Raw genomic sequence first — 16,576 nt, forward strand, 5'->3', positions numbered from 1 at the left:
ATCTATAAAAGATATGGTAAAAGAAAAAAAAAAGTTTTGGGAGCTGATGTTCTTCGTTCGCCTGATTAAGATTCCTACTACAGCGAGGCATGAGCTCATGAATAATAATTAGAATTAGCGCTGGGTGACGTCATTTTAACCTAAATAAGAATATTCGCTCATGAATATTGATGCTATGCTGAAGGCTTATCTCTAATATTAATGAGGATTTTATGACGTTGACTGGTCGCCGTCCAATGGTGAAGACTCGCTGTATGAATATTAAGTTGATCCTTCGTCGTAGTAGAGTCGCGGAATCAGCTTCCCGTCGGGATGTTTTCCTCCCGTTATTTCTGCCATTTTGAGAAAATACCGTTTCTGCACTGGATCATACATCTAAAATCACGAGATATTGCAAAGAAAAAACACGCAACCAATGTTGTCACTTGTGCTTCAGTTGTTTATTGTTGTTTTATGTAGTTGTGGAGTCGCTGCAAACAAAGAAACGGCGAATCTCTGAGTTAAAGTCTCTGAGTTCCTCAGGAATCATATTTACTCTTCACCGCGAGGAAAAGTCAATGCTTTGATGGCGACTATAGTTTCTGTCGTTTGACTAGCGTGAGAACAGTGAGATTTAATTTTCACAATCCTGTCTGAAGAGTTTGACGCTCATCAGAGAAAAACAAACAGAAGAGAAGTTCATGTAAAACTGCATCATAGGGAACACGATGATGACAGATTCATAAACTGAGGAAACTTCCAGGGTAAGTAAGTAGCCATTACAAACTCATCTCGAGATAAACAAAAGATGTATAATTCTGTTCCACAGTCAGAATCCTGATCAGTTTCAGCACCTAGTGTTATTATGGATATTATTTATTGTACTTATTCAGTACTGTTGGTTTATTAATATTCAGAAAAGACTGACATATTCATTTAACATGTTCTCCTAACCCCAAACATAACCATTGGTAACCTTCTTGAAATATTTATCTTAATTTGTTTAAATAAAATGGTTTTAAATCCGTGGAAAGCAAGAGCTGAAGTTATTTTTTTCATGTATCGCATTGCTGGCGCTGTCACGGAGACAGCAGGGTCCATGCAGGATAATACTATTGGCAAAAGGGGTGAGATTAAATTTGAAATAAGAACTAAATGAAATAACGCAAGTATAGTAAACCAACATATGCTCGACCGAATGGATAGATGTGTGTGAGGAGCAGACCCAACCTCTTGAGATTCCCATTCCAGCGGTAACAGCAGCTCACACGGCTTCAGGAGAGCAAACGAGGCGCTAATACTTCAGCAATTCTTAGCTTTTAATCTTTAATCAGATCTTTTTTAATTTTGTGAATAAGAATTATTGTTTGATGTGAATTATACATTTAAAATGGAGAGATTGATTGAACTAAGAAACGGTCTGTGCTTGCTTGCAAAGATAATATGACTGTTTAAGTTCTATGTTTAGCCATTTTGCTCCCACATTTAAAGAAATGTGATATGTATCTTGTTATTATAGAAATACATTATATAGAAAATTGATAAAAGAAAAAACTAAAACTTTTGAGTGCATATCCAATAAAATAAATAAATTAGGGTAAAATAAACATTGCTTTATTTAATGAAGATTTAGAATCATACACAGTACCTGTCAAAAGTTTGTAAATTTGTCATTTATTTGGTCAGGAATACAGTAAAAACAGTGAAATATTAGTGAAACAGTTTTCTATTTATGAATATATAGTAAAGTGTAATTTATTCCTGTGATCAAAGCTGAATTTCCAGCATCATTACTCCAGTCTTCAGTGTCACATGATCCTTCAGAAATCGCTCTAATATGATTTGATGCTCAGGAAACCTTTATGATTATTATCATCTGCGGTTATGTGGGGAAATTGCGCGTTTAGTGCAGGTGTCCAACGTTGCACACACTGTAGAACACGATCCGAGTGTGTAGTGCACTAGAGCGTAGTGTACAAGTGTGTGTTAATGATCTGAACCGCAGACGTGTCGGGCCGTGTGAGAGTCTCATCATGACGTCTGTGAACGAGCTGTGGGACGCAGGGCTGTGCTTCCGGAGTTTATCCCTCTCTCCCTGAGGAATCTGAGGAATTCTAGGATTCTTCTTGAGACGTTCATGAGACTCGTACTGTTGCTTTCTTTTTCAGCCTCTGACTTCAATATTTCTGTCCCACCTACACCTCCTCACCCCTTTCCAGACTCCATACTGAGCAAACTGAGCCCTTATCGGCATCAGCCTGAAGTTCAGTTCCACAGAGCAGGCTAACTGACATCACATGAACCCTGAACGCCCTGTCGAGTAACCCAGACCTTGCTGATCGGTTATCTGTTCCAGTGGAAACACTAAGACATTCCCAGCAGAGAATGAGTACATCTTCTGTCTTCTGTGGTTTAATGCTGGTTTACTGCACAGCTCCACCTATTGGACGATTGTGCAATCTTTTTCTCTCTCTCTTTCTTCTCTTTCCCCGTTCTTCATGGCATACTTCAGTGATGTTTTTAATTACCGTGAGCTAGATTTATATTTGAAACTGAATACCATACATTTACAAGAACGTTTACTTCTTACTGATCATCAATTACATTGTTCTCCTGTAAAGCCAGAAGAGAACTCCTGCTTATCACTGTAAAGCTGCGTTGAAGCAAACTCTGTTGTATAAAGCACTATATAACTAAACATGACTTGCCAAAGGACAGTGTGTTCCTCATTTGTGTAGTACAATGGTCCCAAACTCGCCTCCTGAGTTTAACTCCGGCTCCCTTGCCTTGAAGATCCTAGTAAACCTGAAGCCCTTGATTAACGGGATGCGCTGTGTGTTTAATTAGGGTTGGAGCTGAGGTCTGCAGGCCTGTGCCCCTCCAGGAGTTAGAGACCATGGTCTAGTAGTTATTACTCTAAATAGATGTGTAGTCTTTAACCTTTTTAAGACCTATTCGCTCTGTAGCCTCAGACGCCCACCATAGCGACCCGACAGACCAGCGCTAACAGACGCCGACGGATCCAACAAAACCCAACGAGGTGTCTAGCGGTGCAGTGCTGACTGGCCTTAGGTCTACGAAGTCAATCGATTGATTAACGTGACAGTCCTTCAGTGTCCGGTGTGTGTACCAACTCCTGCGAAGACTTCAGATCACGCAAACTCTGAATCAACATGCATCAATGGCACATTTTTCTAAACGTCAATCATTTGTTAACAAACAAATATTTATCACTTTAAAAAAAGCTTTCTGCCATAAATTATTACATTGTTTAAATTGATATTTTTTTTGCAAACTCTGATTTTGTGTGTGCATTTCTGAAAAACCAGATCACTCTAAATTGTAAACTGTAAAGCTGCTTTGAAACAATGTATTGTGAACAAATAAATGTGAATTTAATTTCATTTATTTGTTCAGGACGAAACATCCACCTAGTCGGAACAATGACAACATTAAAAGGCCAGACGAGCTGGTTTGAATCTCTTTCAAATTAGTTAGTACCTAATTTGTGTCTGTCTCTTTGTATTTCTGCAGAAGACTGTAGAATAAAGAAGAGTAAAGAGATGTGCTCCACCAATCAGCCAGCCAACTGGGTTACGTTTGATGATGAAGCGACAACCTTCTCCTCACCCCCGAAATCCCTACGCTCTCCTGCATCGAGCTCCGGGTCAATACCTCGGCCCAACGGCTTGAAACTCGTTCTTCCATCTTTGGGGAGTGAATCATGGATCTTCAGCTCTGCCATAGAATCTCCTTCACTGGAGTTTGGACTTAACGGGAGTTCCCAGGTGCCGAGCAATACTCCGATGTGCACTCCGGTGGGATCAACACCCTCAGCGCCGGACTTCTCCCGCTGTCTGAGAGACTCAATGGGAATCACTGAAGGCTCTGGTTCTCTCAAAGCATCCCAAGATGAGCCGGGCCATTTCAACCCCTTCTGGGGGGAAGAACAACAACAACATAAACGGGCGTCCTGGTCCTCGTCATCAGACTCAGACTCTGGACCCAGTTTGCCCCGGTTCTTCATCCGCACTAAGGATGGTGACGAGCCGACCCAAGACCACCTTCAGTACTCCTACTCCTACATCTGCCATAAACTGGAGCAGCTGAGGACCGAGGAGAAGCAGCTGGATGGAGATGATGTGAAGGTGGACCGAGAGAGTCGACCCTCAGGCGCTGAGAATGATAAAGCGCTGAAGAGAAGCCTGTCATCCTTCGTCCCACAGGGGTTGTTCCTCAGTCAGAGGAGGCACGGCTGGTCCCTGATGCTGCGGATCCCAGAGAAGAAGAACCGCATGTCGTCGCGTCAGTGGGGTCCGGTGTACCTGCGGCTGTGTCCTGGGGCCCTGCTTCAGCTCTTCTACGAGCAGGGCCTGGAGAAGCCCTTCCGAGAGCTCCAGCTGCACGCCTACACCCGCCTCTCGCCCCTGAAGTTGGAGAGATACGGCGAGCCACGCAGGATCGCCACAGTCAAGCTGGAGCACGTGTCCTACACCGAGAGAAAGCGCTACCACCCCAAACTCGAGGTGACCCACGAACCGGAAGTTGAACAACTGTTGAAGTTCGGCACCACAGAATATGGAGACTTGGAGGACTTGCTAGCCTCAATAGAAGAGGAGCTAATCCGCCTGCCAGTGCCTCATCTACAGCACAAGCACTATGAGGAGCAGGAGCTGTCGTTGCAGATCTCGGACCGGGTCTGGATGAGGCGAGATCAGGACGGGGCTACGCTTGAGTGCTCAGCCATTACTCAGATCCATTGCTTGGCGTTCCTGAACGGAGCGGTGGAGTGTTTCCTAGTACTGAATGACCTCGGGCTCCTCAGACGAACTCCTGCATACGGGTCAGACGAGGACGAGGTGTGGATGGAGATCACAGACTACAGCCTCCATGGGTGTGTGAGAGAGGCAGAGTTTGAGGAGAAGCGTGTGATGAGGTTCAGTCCTCCTGACGGGTGTCGAGTGGAGTTGGTGCGCTTCAGGACGGCCTCGCTATGCTACGAGGATCCGCCGCTCTCCGCTAAAGCCCTGCTGACGGTGCAGGGAGCCTGCGTCCAGCTCCAGGTCTTCCTCAATGTCCTGCTGGGTTTCCCTCATCCCACAGGAGGCTCAGAGACGGTGTGCGAGAACGTCGTGGTCCGAGTGCCGTTCCCGGGGGATTGGGTGAAGGTGCCGAACAGCATGTCTCTGCTGCGACAGAAATCCCTAAAGGCTCGCATGAACAGAAACACCTGTCTGGGCTCGGCTCATGTGGCGGAGTCTCCGTCGGTGATGCACGTGTCTGTCGGAGCCGTCAAATATGAGAACGTGCATCGAGCCCTTGTGTGGAGAATCGACCGGCTCCCGCCCAAGAATGTGGGTAAGAAAACAGAACAGTACTCCTCCTGTTTGTGTCAATAGTGGATAGAAATTAAATGAAATATATATATATATACACAGTACAGTGAGGTGAAGGTTTTAAGTCTCCACCTCAGACATACAGAAGGAGATCTCTGTTCATATTAAAATATTGCATTTAAAATGAACAAATCATCTACTTGTAATGGCTTAACTTGCAACTCATGTTTGGAAAATGAGCGATCAAACTTGGGTTGCTTCAATTCTACCACAAGTTTAGAATTTATACTCAATAAAGTCGGACTGAACAGGTTCAATTGGACTCAATAAACCAGAAAGATTCTCTTACCTTTCGCACATATCCGACCCATATTGAGCCGGATGAAAAGCACTGCATCTCTTTCAGACCTGACACACGAAACCCTGGCTGAATGTCTGCAATTCATCAGAAAGGTTTAGGATTGATCTGGAGAACTCAAGTAACTTAAATAGCCGAGTGTTGTTATTTAAAAAAACTAAAATTATGAGCACACATACATACAGTATTGTTCCCTATCCCTAACCCTAACCTCCATCCACAGCTCCTCCCTCCACAGCTCCCCCTCCACAGCTCCTCCCTCCACAGCTCCTCCCCCCACAGCTCCTCCCTCCACAGCTCCTCCCTCCACAGCTCCTCCCTCCACAGCTCCTCCCTCCACAGCTCCTCCCTCCACAGCTCCTCCCCCCACAGCTCCTCCCTCCACAGCTCCTCCCCCCACAGCTCCTCCCTCCACAGCTCCTCCCTCCACAGCTCCTCCCTCCACAGCTCCTCCCTCCACAGCTCCTCCCCCCACAGCTCCTCTGCCCACAACTCCTCCCTGTGGGGGGATTGATCCGGAGAACTCAAAAAGTAACTTAAATAGCTGAGTGTTGTTATTTAAAAAAACTAAAATTATGAGCACACATACATACAGTATTGTTCCCTATCCCTAACCCTAACCTCCATCCACAGCTCCTCCCTCCACTGCTCCTCCCCCCACAGCTCCTCCATCCACAGCTCCTCCCCCCACAGCTCCTCCCTCCACAGCTCCTCTCCCCACAGCTCCTCCCCCCACAGCTCCTCCCTCCACAGCTCCTCTCCCCACAGCTCCTCCATCCACAGCTCCTCCCCCCACAGTGAAGCCTGCTGTGAACGCGCAAGCTAGTAAGCAGGGCCGCTGATGATGGCAAATAAACAGTTATGGCACATTCACTGGTAGGAACGAAACCTCAACATTATCCTTTACATTGACTAAGGCCTGCCCATACTTTGACTACAAACTTGGTCCCAAAATTTTGCTAGTGAGATAATATAATGATAACTAATGTAACATTTAAAATATTTAATATTCAAGTAATTCAAGTTATTATTCTAGCAATATGGAGGCCCAATGCTAGATAAGGTTTGCTAGAACATTTGTAACCGGGTACAGTTGTTATGTGAAGGAGGCGGGGACCAGCGAATGTTCAACAAGTTTAATAATAAATAAAGAAATACAAAATAAAAGTATAAGCCATCACGGACAACACACAAAACAGAACATAAAATCACAACGTAAAATCAGGCCTGTTCCTCTCTGCTGTCGTCGCTCCTCCTTTATGCCTCCGCTCGTCCGTGAGAGATGCGAGACCGGTGCGTCTCACAGGTGTCGTTCATTATCACTCACGTCACCGGCCTCGTGCTGCTCTCGTATCCCTGTCCCTCGGCCTCGTCCTGCTCGCCACAACACTATTTCAGCAACATGACAAGACAATGAATTAGCAGGTTTCAAATGTTGCTTTGCACAGTTCGTGACATTTTATCTACATGTAACACGGGTAGAGTTTTGACACCGAGTCAATGGGCTCTGTCTAATTCTTTCTTTTCTTTCTTTAAAAAAAATTTGTTGCAACTCATGTTGAGTTGCAACTGCAGGGCCTTCCTATCTGAAACAGAGCACTTCTCGTAATAAACTCACAAGGTGAGGATGCTCTCCACCACGCACTTATAAAAAGATGTCAGGACTGCAGTTCCCAGGCCAGCCTGTTTAGCCGTACAGCCTTTGATGAGCCTTTTTTACCAGGCTGCTGCAGTTTGTTTCCCAGATGAGGTTGTCGTTTATATGTACTCCCAGGTATTTAAATATGAAGTCTGTAGGTAAGCAGTACAGATACTGCTTGCGCCGATATAAAACTCATGTGTATGCAGACTCACTGCTGAACTCACAAAAAAGTTCTAGAGGGATCTGACCGTTCGTCCACAGATTTCTGGTCGCCTCAGCCCAGCCTCATGTTCGCTCAGTAATGGAAGGGGGGTTATTGTGCGTCAGTACTGACATGTGGACCAGCCTCAGTCACTGGCGTGTAATTGTGTGTGTGATGTGTGTGTCAGCTGTGGACCAGCCTCAGTCACTGGCGTGTAAGCTGGAGTTGTCCTCGGATCAGGTGCTTCCCGAGGGATGGATGCCGTCGGTCAGTGTGGAGTGTGAGGTGGCAGGTGTGACGGCTTCTCAGACTCGAGTGAAATCACTGGGCATCGAGTGTGACGTCCAGCCTCGGAAACACCTGAGCAGCAGAGCCTACTATCACTGCCAGGTAATGGAACACCCCTACTGTCACGGGGAATGCCGCTACACTCGCGGGGAACGCCGCTACACTCGCGGGGAACACCGCTACACTCGCGGGGAACACCGCTACACTCACAGGGAACACCGCTACACTCGCGGGGAACACCGCTACACTCACAGGGAACACCGCTACACTCACGGGGAACGCCGCTACACTCGCGGGGAACACCGCTACACTCGTGGGGAACACCGCTACACTCGCGGGGAACACCGCTACACTCACAGGGAACACCGCTACACTCACGGGGAACGCCGCTACACTCACGGGGAACGCCGCTACACTCGCGGGGAACACCGCTACACTCGCGGGGAACACCGCTACACTCACGGGGAACACCGCTACACTCACGGGGAACGCCGCTACACTCGCGGGGAACTCCGCTACACTCGCGGGGAACGCCGCTACACTCGCGGGGAACGCCGCTACACTCGCGGGGAACACCGCTACACTCGCGGGGAACACCCCTACACTCGCGGGGAACACGGCAGGAACACCGCTACACTCGCGGGGAACACCGCTACACTCACAGGGAACACCGCTACACTCGCGGGGAACACCGCTACACTCGCGGGGAACACCGCTACACTCGCGGGGATCACAGCTACACTCGCGGGGAACACCGCTACACTTGCGGGGAACACCGCTACACTCTCGGGGAACGCCGCTACACTCACGGGGAACGCCGCTACACTCACGGGGAACGCCGCTACACTCGCGGGGAACTCCGCTACACTCGCGGGGAACACCGCTACACTCGCGGGGAACGCCGCTACACTCGCGGGGAACACCGCTACACTCGCGGGGAACACCGCTACACTCACGGGGAACACCGCTACAATCGCGGGGATCACAGCTACACTCGCGGGGAACACCGCTACACTCGCGGGGAACACCGCTAACACTCGCGGGGAACACCGCTACACTCGCGGGGAACACCGCTACACTCGCGGGGAACACCGCTACACTCGGGGAACACCGCTACACTCGCGGGGAACACCGCTACACTCGGGGAACACCGCTAACACTCGCGGGGAACACCGCTACACTCGCGGGGAACACCGCTACACTCGGGGAACACCGCTAACACTCGCAGGGAACACCGCTACACTCGCGGGGAACACCGCTACACTCGGGGAACACCGCTACACTCGCGGGGAACACCGCTACACTCGGGGAACACCGCTACACTCGCGGGGAACACCGCTACACTCGCGGGGAACGCCGCTACACTCGCGGGGAACACCGCTACACTCGGGGAACACCGCTACACTCGCGGGGAACACCGCTACACTCGCGGGGAACACCGCTACACTCGCGGGGAACACCGCTACACTCGCGGGGATCACCGCTAACACTCGCAGGGAACACCGCTACACTCGCGGGGAACACCGCTACACTCGGGGAACACCGCTACACTCGCGGGGAACACCGCTACACTCGCGGGGAACACCGCTACACTCGCGGGGAACACAGCTACACTCGCGGGGAACACCGCTACACTCGCGGGGAACACCCCTACACTCACAGGGAACACGGCAGGAACACCGTTACACTCGCGGGGAACACCCCTACACTCGCGGGGAACACCGCTACACTCGCGGGGAACACCGCTACACTCGCGGGGAACACCCCTACACTCGCGGGGAACGCCCCTACACTCGCGGGGAACACCGCTACACTCGCGGGGAACACCCCTACACTCGCGGGGAACACAGCTACACTCGCGGGGAACGCTGCTACACTCGCGGGGAACACAGCTACACTCGCGGGGAACGCCCCTACACTCGCGGGGAACACGGCAGGAACACCCCTACACTCGCGGGGAACACAGCTACACTCGCGCGGAACGCCCCTACACTCGCGGGGAACACCCCTACACTCGCGGGGAACGCCGCTACACTCGCGGGGAACGCTGCTACACTCGCGGGGAACACAGCTACACTCGCGGGGAACGCCCCTACACTCGCGGGGAACACGGCAGGAACACCCCTACACTCGCGGGGAACACAGCTACACTCGCGCGGAACGCCGCTACACTCGCGGGGAACACCGCTACACTCGCGGGGAACGCTGCTACACTCGCGGGGAACACAGCTACACTCGCGGGGAACGCCCCTACACTCGCGGGGAACACCCCTACACTCGCGGGGAACACCCCTACACTCGCGGGGAACACCCCTACACTCGCGGGGAACACCCCTACACTCGCGGGGAACGCCGCTACACTCGCGGGGAACGCTGCTACACTCGCGGGGAACACAGCTACACTCGCGGGGAACGCCCCTACACTCGCGGGGAACACCGCTACACTCGCGGGGAACGCCGCTACACTCGCGGGGAACGCCGCTACACTCGCGGGGAACACAGCTACACTCGCGGGGAACGCCCCTACACTCGCGGGGAACGCCGCTACACTCGCGGGGAACACCCCTACACTCGCGGGGAACACCGCTACACTCGCGGGGAACACAGCTACACTCGCGGGGAACGCCCCTACACTCGCGGGGAACACCCCTACACTCGCGGGGAACGCCGCTACACTCGCGGGGAACGCTGCTACACTCGCGGGGAACGCTGCTACACTCGCGGGGAACACAGCTACACTCGCGGGGAACGCCCCTACACTCGCGGGGAACACGGCAGGAACACCCCTACACTCGCGGGGAACACAGCTACACTCGCGCGGAACGCCCCTACACTCGCGGGGAACACCCCTACACTCGCGGGGAACGCCGCTACACTCGCGGGGAACGCTGCTACACTCGCGGGGAACACAGCTACACTCGCGGGGAACGCCCCTACACTCGCGGGGAACACCCCTACACTCGCGGGGAACGCCGCTACACTCGCGGGGAACACCGCTACACTCGCGGGGAACGCTGCTACACTCGCGGGGAACGGTCCTACACTCGCGGGGAACGCCGTTACACTCACTTTTTACAAACATATTACAAACATAAAATATGAATCTTTTTTCATCCCCAGGTGGAAATGGAGAAGAAGTTGATTGTGACTGAGTGTCAGACGCGTTCGGGCTGCGCAACACAGTGATGATGAGGAACGGGACTGATAATGATGAAGAAGATTCACCTGCTCTGATGATGTTGATGATGATGATGATGGTGGTGTTGCTCATTACACACAGAAGAGAGAATCAAACCTCAGGCTTTGGGATGAAGATTACTGTGACTGCAGAAGAGCTCGGCAAGATATAGTGTTATTTTTACTGCCATTTTTCATTAAGAATTCACATCTGGTACCATTAGGTAAACAAATGTTTATTAACCATGAGAATATATGTGTGTGTGTATATATATTGAATATATCTATAATGGTCTTATTCAGCAAGTTATAGTATTACTGCACTTTACAATTCTCACATATATATATATATATATATATATATATATATATATATATATATGTGTATATATATACAGTATATGTGTATGTGTGTGTGTGTGTGTGTGTCTGAGACAAAACAATATGGGACCACAGATAATATGCATTTGTCTGTCAAATGTTTGCAAAGACATACACTTTACTCATAAATAAAAACGCTGAAACTTCCTCATTTGTGTGCCTGCAAGAAACTTTAGCAAAAGTAAAAACTTTAGTAAAATGTGCACATGAAAGACTAAGGGATTTTTTTTACTGCAAAAGTCACTTTAGGGCATCTGTAGTTTGTTTCCTAAACTGGTTATTAGCATATGTCTATGTATTTACTGTTATTTATGTGGTTTAATAAAATTATATTGTCTCAAGAAAAGTGTGGATAAGAAAGAGTTTCTGTACTGCTAAATGATGAGAAAACGAGTGTTCTGCGCTGTCATTTCTTTTCTCAGTTCATCCCTGTTATATACTGTATTCAGACTATTCAGTTTGAATTAATGTGCGCAGGGAAGATGCACAGTCTTCACAAGGACACGCGCTTTAATCTGTTGTGGAGACACTCTATTCGTCCAAGTGAAAACACAAACTATAATGCACACAAACGTGTCCATGCTTGATATACAACCACTGATAAACATAATCGGATTAAACAAATATATATATATATATATATATACACCTAGGAGTGCGGATTAGAAACCAGAACCTCTGACTCGCTTGGCAAAAGTTCTGTCACTGGACCATGAAAGTGCATGTGTGTCAGGGTAGGGTCTGTATTTCTTCAAGTGAAAATCCTCGCCACCAACACATTTTATATCTCATTAAACGACAAATTAAACACAATGCACTATTTAAATCAATTGCTGGATATCAATATTGGTGTACATCTGATTTCTGATTTAGCATTGTATTAGCCTCTGTATTCAGCAGCACTTTTATATTTATATTACAGGTCTATTGAAGAATTATTTTTCCTGTCTGTTGTCTTCAATGTCACAGATTGTGCCAGCGTGATCATTGATGGTGTACGACTGGCTCAAACGCTCCTGACTGCCAGAGCAGAACCAGAACTCATGAAAGCGTGATAATACACTTGTATTTATTAAGGAAACAATTGAAAGTTGAAGACTGAAACTGATGGTTGGAACAAGATTATAAAAATACATGACGTAACCTCCTAACGCGCTCTGGCAGTGACGTCACTGCGTGTGGAAGACGCTCGAGTTAGTGTTTCAGTCAGAGCCGCGTTGAAAAACTCTGGTTTCAGTAACGTTATAATCATATTTTCTTCATCTCGTTGCGTAATCTTTTAGGATTTATACATCAGCGTCTTACTTACGGTCCATTGTAAATTAATTTAATCAAAGTGGGGTTAATAAGCTCTTAATTGGCGACCAGTGGTGCTGGAGTGTGTGTGTGTGTGTACCGGTGCCAATAACCAACGAGTGAAGGAGACATGCTCTCTAACGCCAACATTTTGGTGAGTGAATAACACTTTATTTACCATTTCCTCATTTAAGGCTTTAGTATAAAAAAAATCATTAACACAACTTTGTAATGTTAGTCGAGTTGTGGTACTAGAGAGTCTATATATCGGGACAGTTGAGGAATTATTGGCCAGATCGGGTCAAAACTGAATCACGAAATTCAATTCACGTGTTTTTAAGTTTTGCCTGTTTACAATCAATTCGATGTAAGCTGAGAATTTCTGTGCAACACTAACCATCAGTCGGTAATGCTGAATGAATGTCTCTTTGGTGTCTTATTGTGTTTCTGCACTTTTAAAAACACATGTTTAAGTAAATACTGTGTGTAAACCCGGACTCGTCAGTGTGCATTAAAGGGACCGTCTGTCTTCATGAGAATCTAACAACAACAGAGAGAATGACTCAAGGTTCTTGACTAAGTAATGTTAATAATAATTCATTTTTAATGCATACAGCAAATATTATTCAGTTTCATTTGTTACATTTATCACATTATTAAATGTCTGTAGTTTCTATTGAAGCCTGAAATATAGACCTACATGAAAACGGTTTATTTCATTTGTATTTTTTATTAATAATAATATATGTATTTGTCCTTTTGCTTCTAATAGATTGTTAGACGTGTGTTTGATTGTTGTTTACGTGTGTTCCGCAAGTTTGAGAACTTTATGGAAGTAAAATAATGCCAAATGTTTTTGAAACAAAGCCTGTTGAATTGCACTACTTGGGAAAAAAAGTATTTTAATGCTTGTAATTTAATGCAGTGTATTTTTAGGGCTTACATTTTTATGGGCTGAAATTTAGCATGGTTGAATATTTAAGCTGTGAATATGTAAATTCAAAACATTTCAAACCTGTTTTCAGTAGTAAAAATTCAATAATCCATGTTCACCTTTCATATTTCACTTCCAAAATATTCAAACTGTTTAAAAATACAACCTGTAATATTCAACAGGCGGTTTTCAGTCCCCCCATCACCCGAGGGTGCCCCTGCCCGGGGTGTAATGGTACACAAAAATCACGGTTCGGTACATTTTCGATACAGCAAAAATAAAGAAATGCCAGAGAAATTTCCTATTTCCGAACTGCCGTCATTTTGTCCGGATGTCAATACACTAATGTATGCGGACGACACTGTAATGCCAAGACAGAACATCTGGCTGCTGCTAAACTATGGATCAAATCACCAATTGGCTAAATCGCTCGTGCCTTCAACTAAACATAGATAAAACTGTGGGAGTGTTTTTCATTAAGAGACACTAATGTAATACTGTTTCAAATATAATATCTGGTCAAAATATTAGTATTGTGCCCCAAGTTAAGTATTTGGGCATTATTATAGATTCTAATCTTTCTTTTAAAACACATATTAAAAACGTGTGCAAAAGGGTCAAGTTTACTTTAGCTAATTTTAGACATATTAGAAATGCACTAAGTTTTCATGCTGCCAAATTATTTATGGATACCATGATTGTGTCACATCTAACATACTGTCTGACAAGTGGGGGTCAAATTAATAGTTCATCTCTAAAACCGTTATCAACTCTTTATAAAAAAAAACTCAAAGTTTTGGACCAGAAGCCTAATAGTTTCCATCATTGCATAATCCTTAAAAATCATAAACTGCTAGGTTGGGAAGATGTAATTAAATACAAAAACATCTGTTTGGTCCACACAATTATGCATAATGCCACTCCAGCTCCTCTCAATTCATTTATAATCCAACGTCATAACAACAGTCAGATTACCAGAAGCACCACACGAGGTGATCTCATTATCCCATTTAGGAAAAGCACATTTGGTCAATTGTCATTTTCTGTTAAAGCGATACAATGTTGGAATTCACTGCCCACTACAATCAAAGATATACATATGTATTCCAATTTTATTATACATCTTAAAAACTGGCTGTCTGACAATTACAGCAGCACACACTAATTTGACAGATGTGTTGTGTATTTGATGTGACATGATCATGTTGTTGCCACTTGGTTTCTGCTGCCTGTCTCGATGTTATGTCCAGTATGTGCCTTAATGTGGCCTCTGTATGATTATTGTTTGTGTGTCGTGTTGTATTGTCTTACTGCTTGAATTGTTATTGTGCCTTTGCAATCTGTGTCTGCTTGCTTATTTGTTTGAATTGAGTGTCACATGTTTAGTTTGTCTGTCCCCTTTTTATAAGTCCTGCTGTAAATATAATTGTAATGTATTTTATTGATGTATGTCCATTCACAACTGGCCGGGGTCTACAGCTGGAAATTAGCCGTAGAGGCTAAAGCTGCTCTTTTTCTTTCAAAAAGGGACTGTCCACGTTATTAAAAAACTAATAAACTAAACTATTTGTTAAAAGAAAAAAATATTTTTTAATAAGAGTTTCTTACATCTTGAAACTTTCAGGTTTATAAATGGGAGTCATCTTTGAAGGATGAACAAATATTGTTTTGGTCATCGCATTAAAAATAACATTTATATATTATTTGAGTTTTGAAGTGCTGGAAAAGATGTGTGAAGTACTTGAAAGCATTTCACTATTTCAGCCAAACTGGTTCCAGTTAGTGTTACTATATTAAATCCATGGTGAATGTTGCTGGTCTGTGGACGTAAATATTACTAGTTCATTCACGGCACAATGTTTCTCCTGGTTTCCACGTTAGCGCTGTTTGATCTAATAGAGATCTACAGTTAATAACGGAGAAATGCGAATGCTTCTCACTAGATTGGTGTTATTACCTCAGTGGCGAATTCAAATGTTTTCTTTACCGGATCTCTTAGCGCTGTGTAGTAACAGTGTCGCTTGATGGAGATCGGCTCGCGCTGCACAGATGTTGCTGGTCTGAACTGATAAACGATCCGTGAAGCACATAATGAGTAGTGCAGATTCGTTCCGCTTTCATTACGCTTGCCATTTGATGTTGCGCAACGTTGTGTTGGCTGTGCCAGTGCGGATTTTGTAGGAAGGAAAAATGGTCCAAGCAATCGTTCGGTTTGTACGGGTTCAATACGAATACATGTACCGTTACACCCCGATCGCTCACCAGTTCATCCTGTAACAGATGTGATGGTCAAACCCTTTACATTCACAAGCTGTTCCCACAGTACAGAGATCAAGCGGCTTCCGTTGCATGACCTGCAGTTGAGCAGCATACAACGCAAGATGCAATAGAGCTTACATTTAAAACTCGCATGTTTTTTTATAAGTTAAGGTTTAAGAAAAAGTTTGACTTGATGAAATTTAGTAATGTTTAGTTGGACTCGATTGGTTAAAGACTCAATTTTGACTCTACTTTCACACTAACTCGTAATCTTCAGTTTGAGTCCACCTTAGTAGAGGATGAGATGTTTGAATGTGATTGTTCAGCCGAAGCTGTATCTGTCCGTCATCGAGGATGTGATGGAGAGTCTCCGAGAGTTATTCTGTGATGAAGGAGTGGATGAAGGAGTGCTGGACAACCTCAGACAGGTCAGTGTCTCACAGCAAACACCACAGGAATAAGATGCATTAAACAAACTTGCCAGTTGAACTGATTTCTGACGGTGATTATCATCACTGTGCACAGAGATAGAGGGGTGTGTGTGTGTGTGTGTGTGTGTGTGTTTTTCAGCTCTGGGAGTCGAAGGTCGTTCAGTCTAAAGCTGTGGAGGGTTTCAGTAAAGACAACAATCCATCCAACTTTGTTCTGCAGCTGCCAGCAAACTTCACGCAGACTCTCCATAAACCCACCGGTCGGTCCTGGTCTGAAGTCTGTGAAAGTCTTG

At 46.2% G+C, this 16,576-nt stretch overlaps 2 protein-coding genes across 3 annotated transcripts in view; both read left to right on the plus strand.

Annotated features, from left to right (window-relative positions):
* The first annotated feature begins 298 nt into the window (after positions 1 to 298).
* ston1 (stonin 1) lies at positions 299 to 11,703 on the plus strand. Of its 2 annotated transcripts, none has more exons than XM_039679307.2 (4): positions 299 to 747; positions 3,514 to 5,337; positions 7,705 to 7,907; positions 10,926 to 11,703. In XM_039679307.2, the coding sequence occupies exons 2-4, from the start codon at positions 3,543 to 3,545 to the stop codon at positions 10,989 to 10,991; spliced, it is 2,064 nt and encodes a 687-aa protein (XP_039535241.2). In that variant the 5' UTR covers positions 299 to 747; positions 3,514 to 3,542; the 3' UTR covers positions 10,992 to 11,703. The 2 variants fall into 2 exon arrangements, with proteins under 2 accessions (XP_039535241.2, XP_039535240.2); XM_039679306.2 differs by having other exon boundaries at positions 300 to 743.
* Positions 11,704 to 12,531: 828 nt separating this feature from the next.
* The window catches only part of LOC148977261 (TFIIA-alpha and beta-like factor), a 33,130-nt gene continuing 29,085 nt past the window's right edge, over positions 12,532 to 16,576 (plus strand). Inside the window, exons 1-3 of the mRNA XM_089117390.1 lie at positions 12,532 to 12,813; positions 16,179 to 16,280; positions 16,423 to 16,543. Coding sequence (XP_088973516.1) covers positions 12,790 to 12,813; positions 16,179 to 16,280; positions 16,423 to 16,543 — 247 coding nt within the window. The 5' untranslated portion in view covers positions 12,532 to 12,789. The remainder of the gene's footprint in view (positions 12,814 to 16,178; positions 16,281 to 16,422; positions 16,544 to 16,576) is intronic.

The sequence above is a fragment of the Pimephales promelas genome, chromosome 11, assembly GCF_988280905.1.
Source record: "Pimephales promelas chromosome 11, fPimPro1.hap1.1, whole genome shotgun sequence".
Lineage (NCBI taxonomy): Eukaryota > Metazoa > Chordata > Actinopteri > Cypriniformes > Leuciscidae > Pimephales > Pimephales promelas.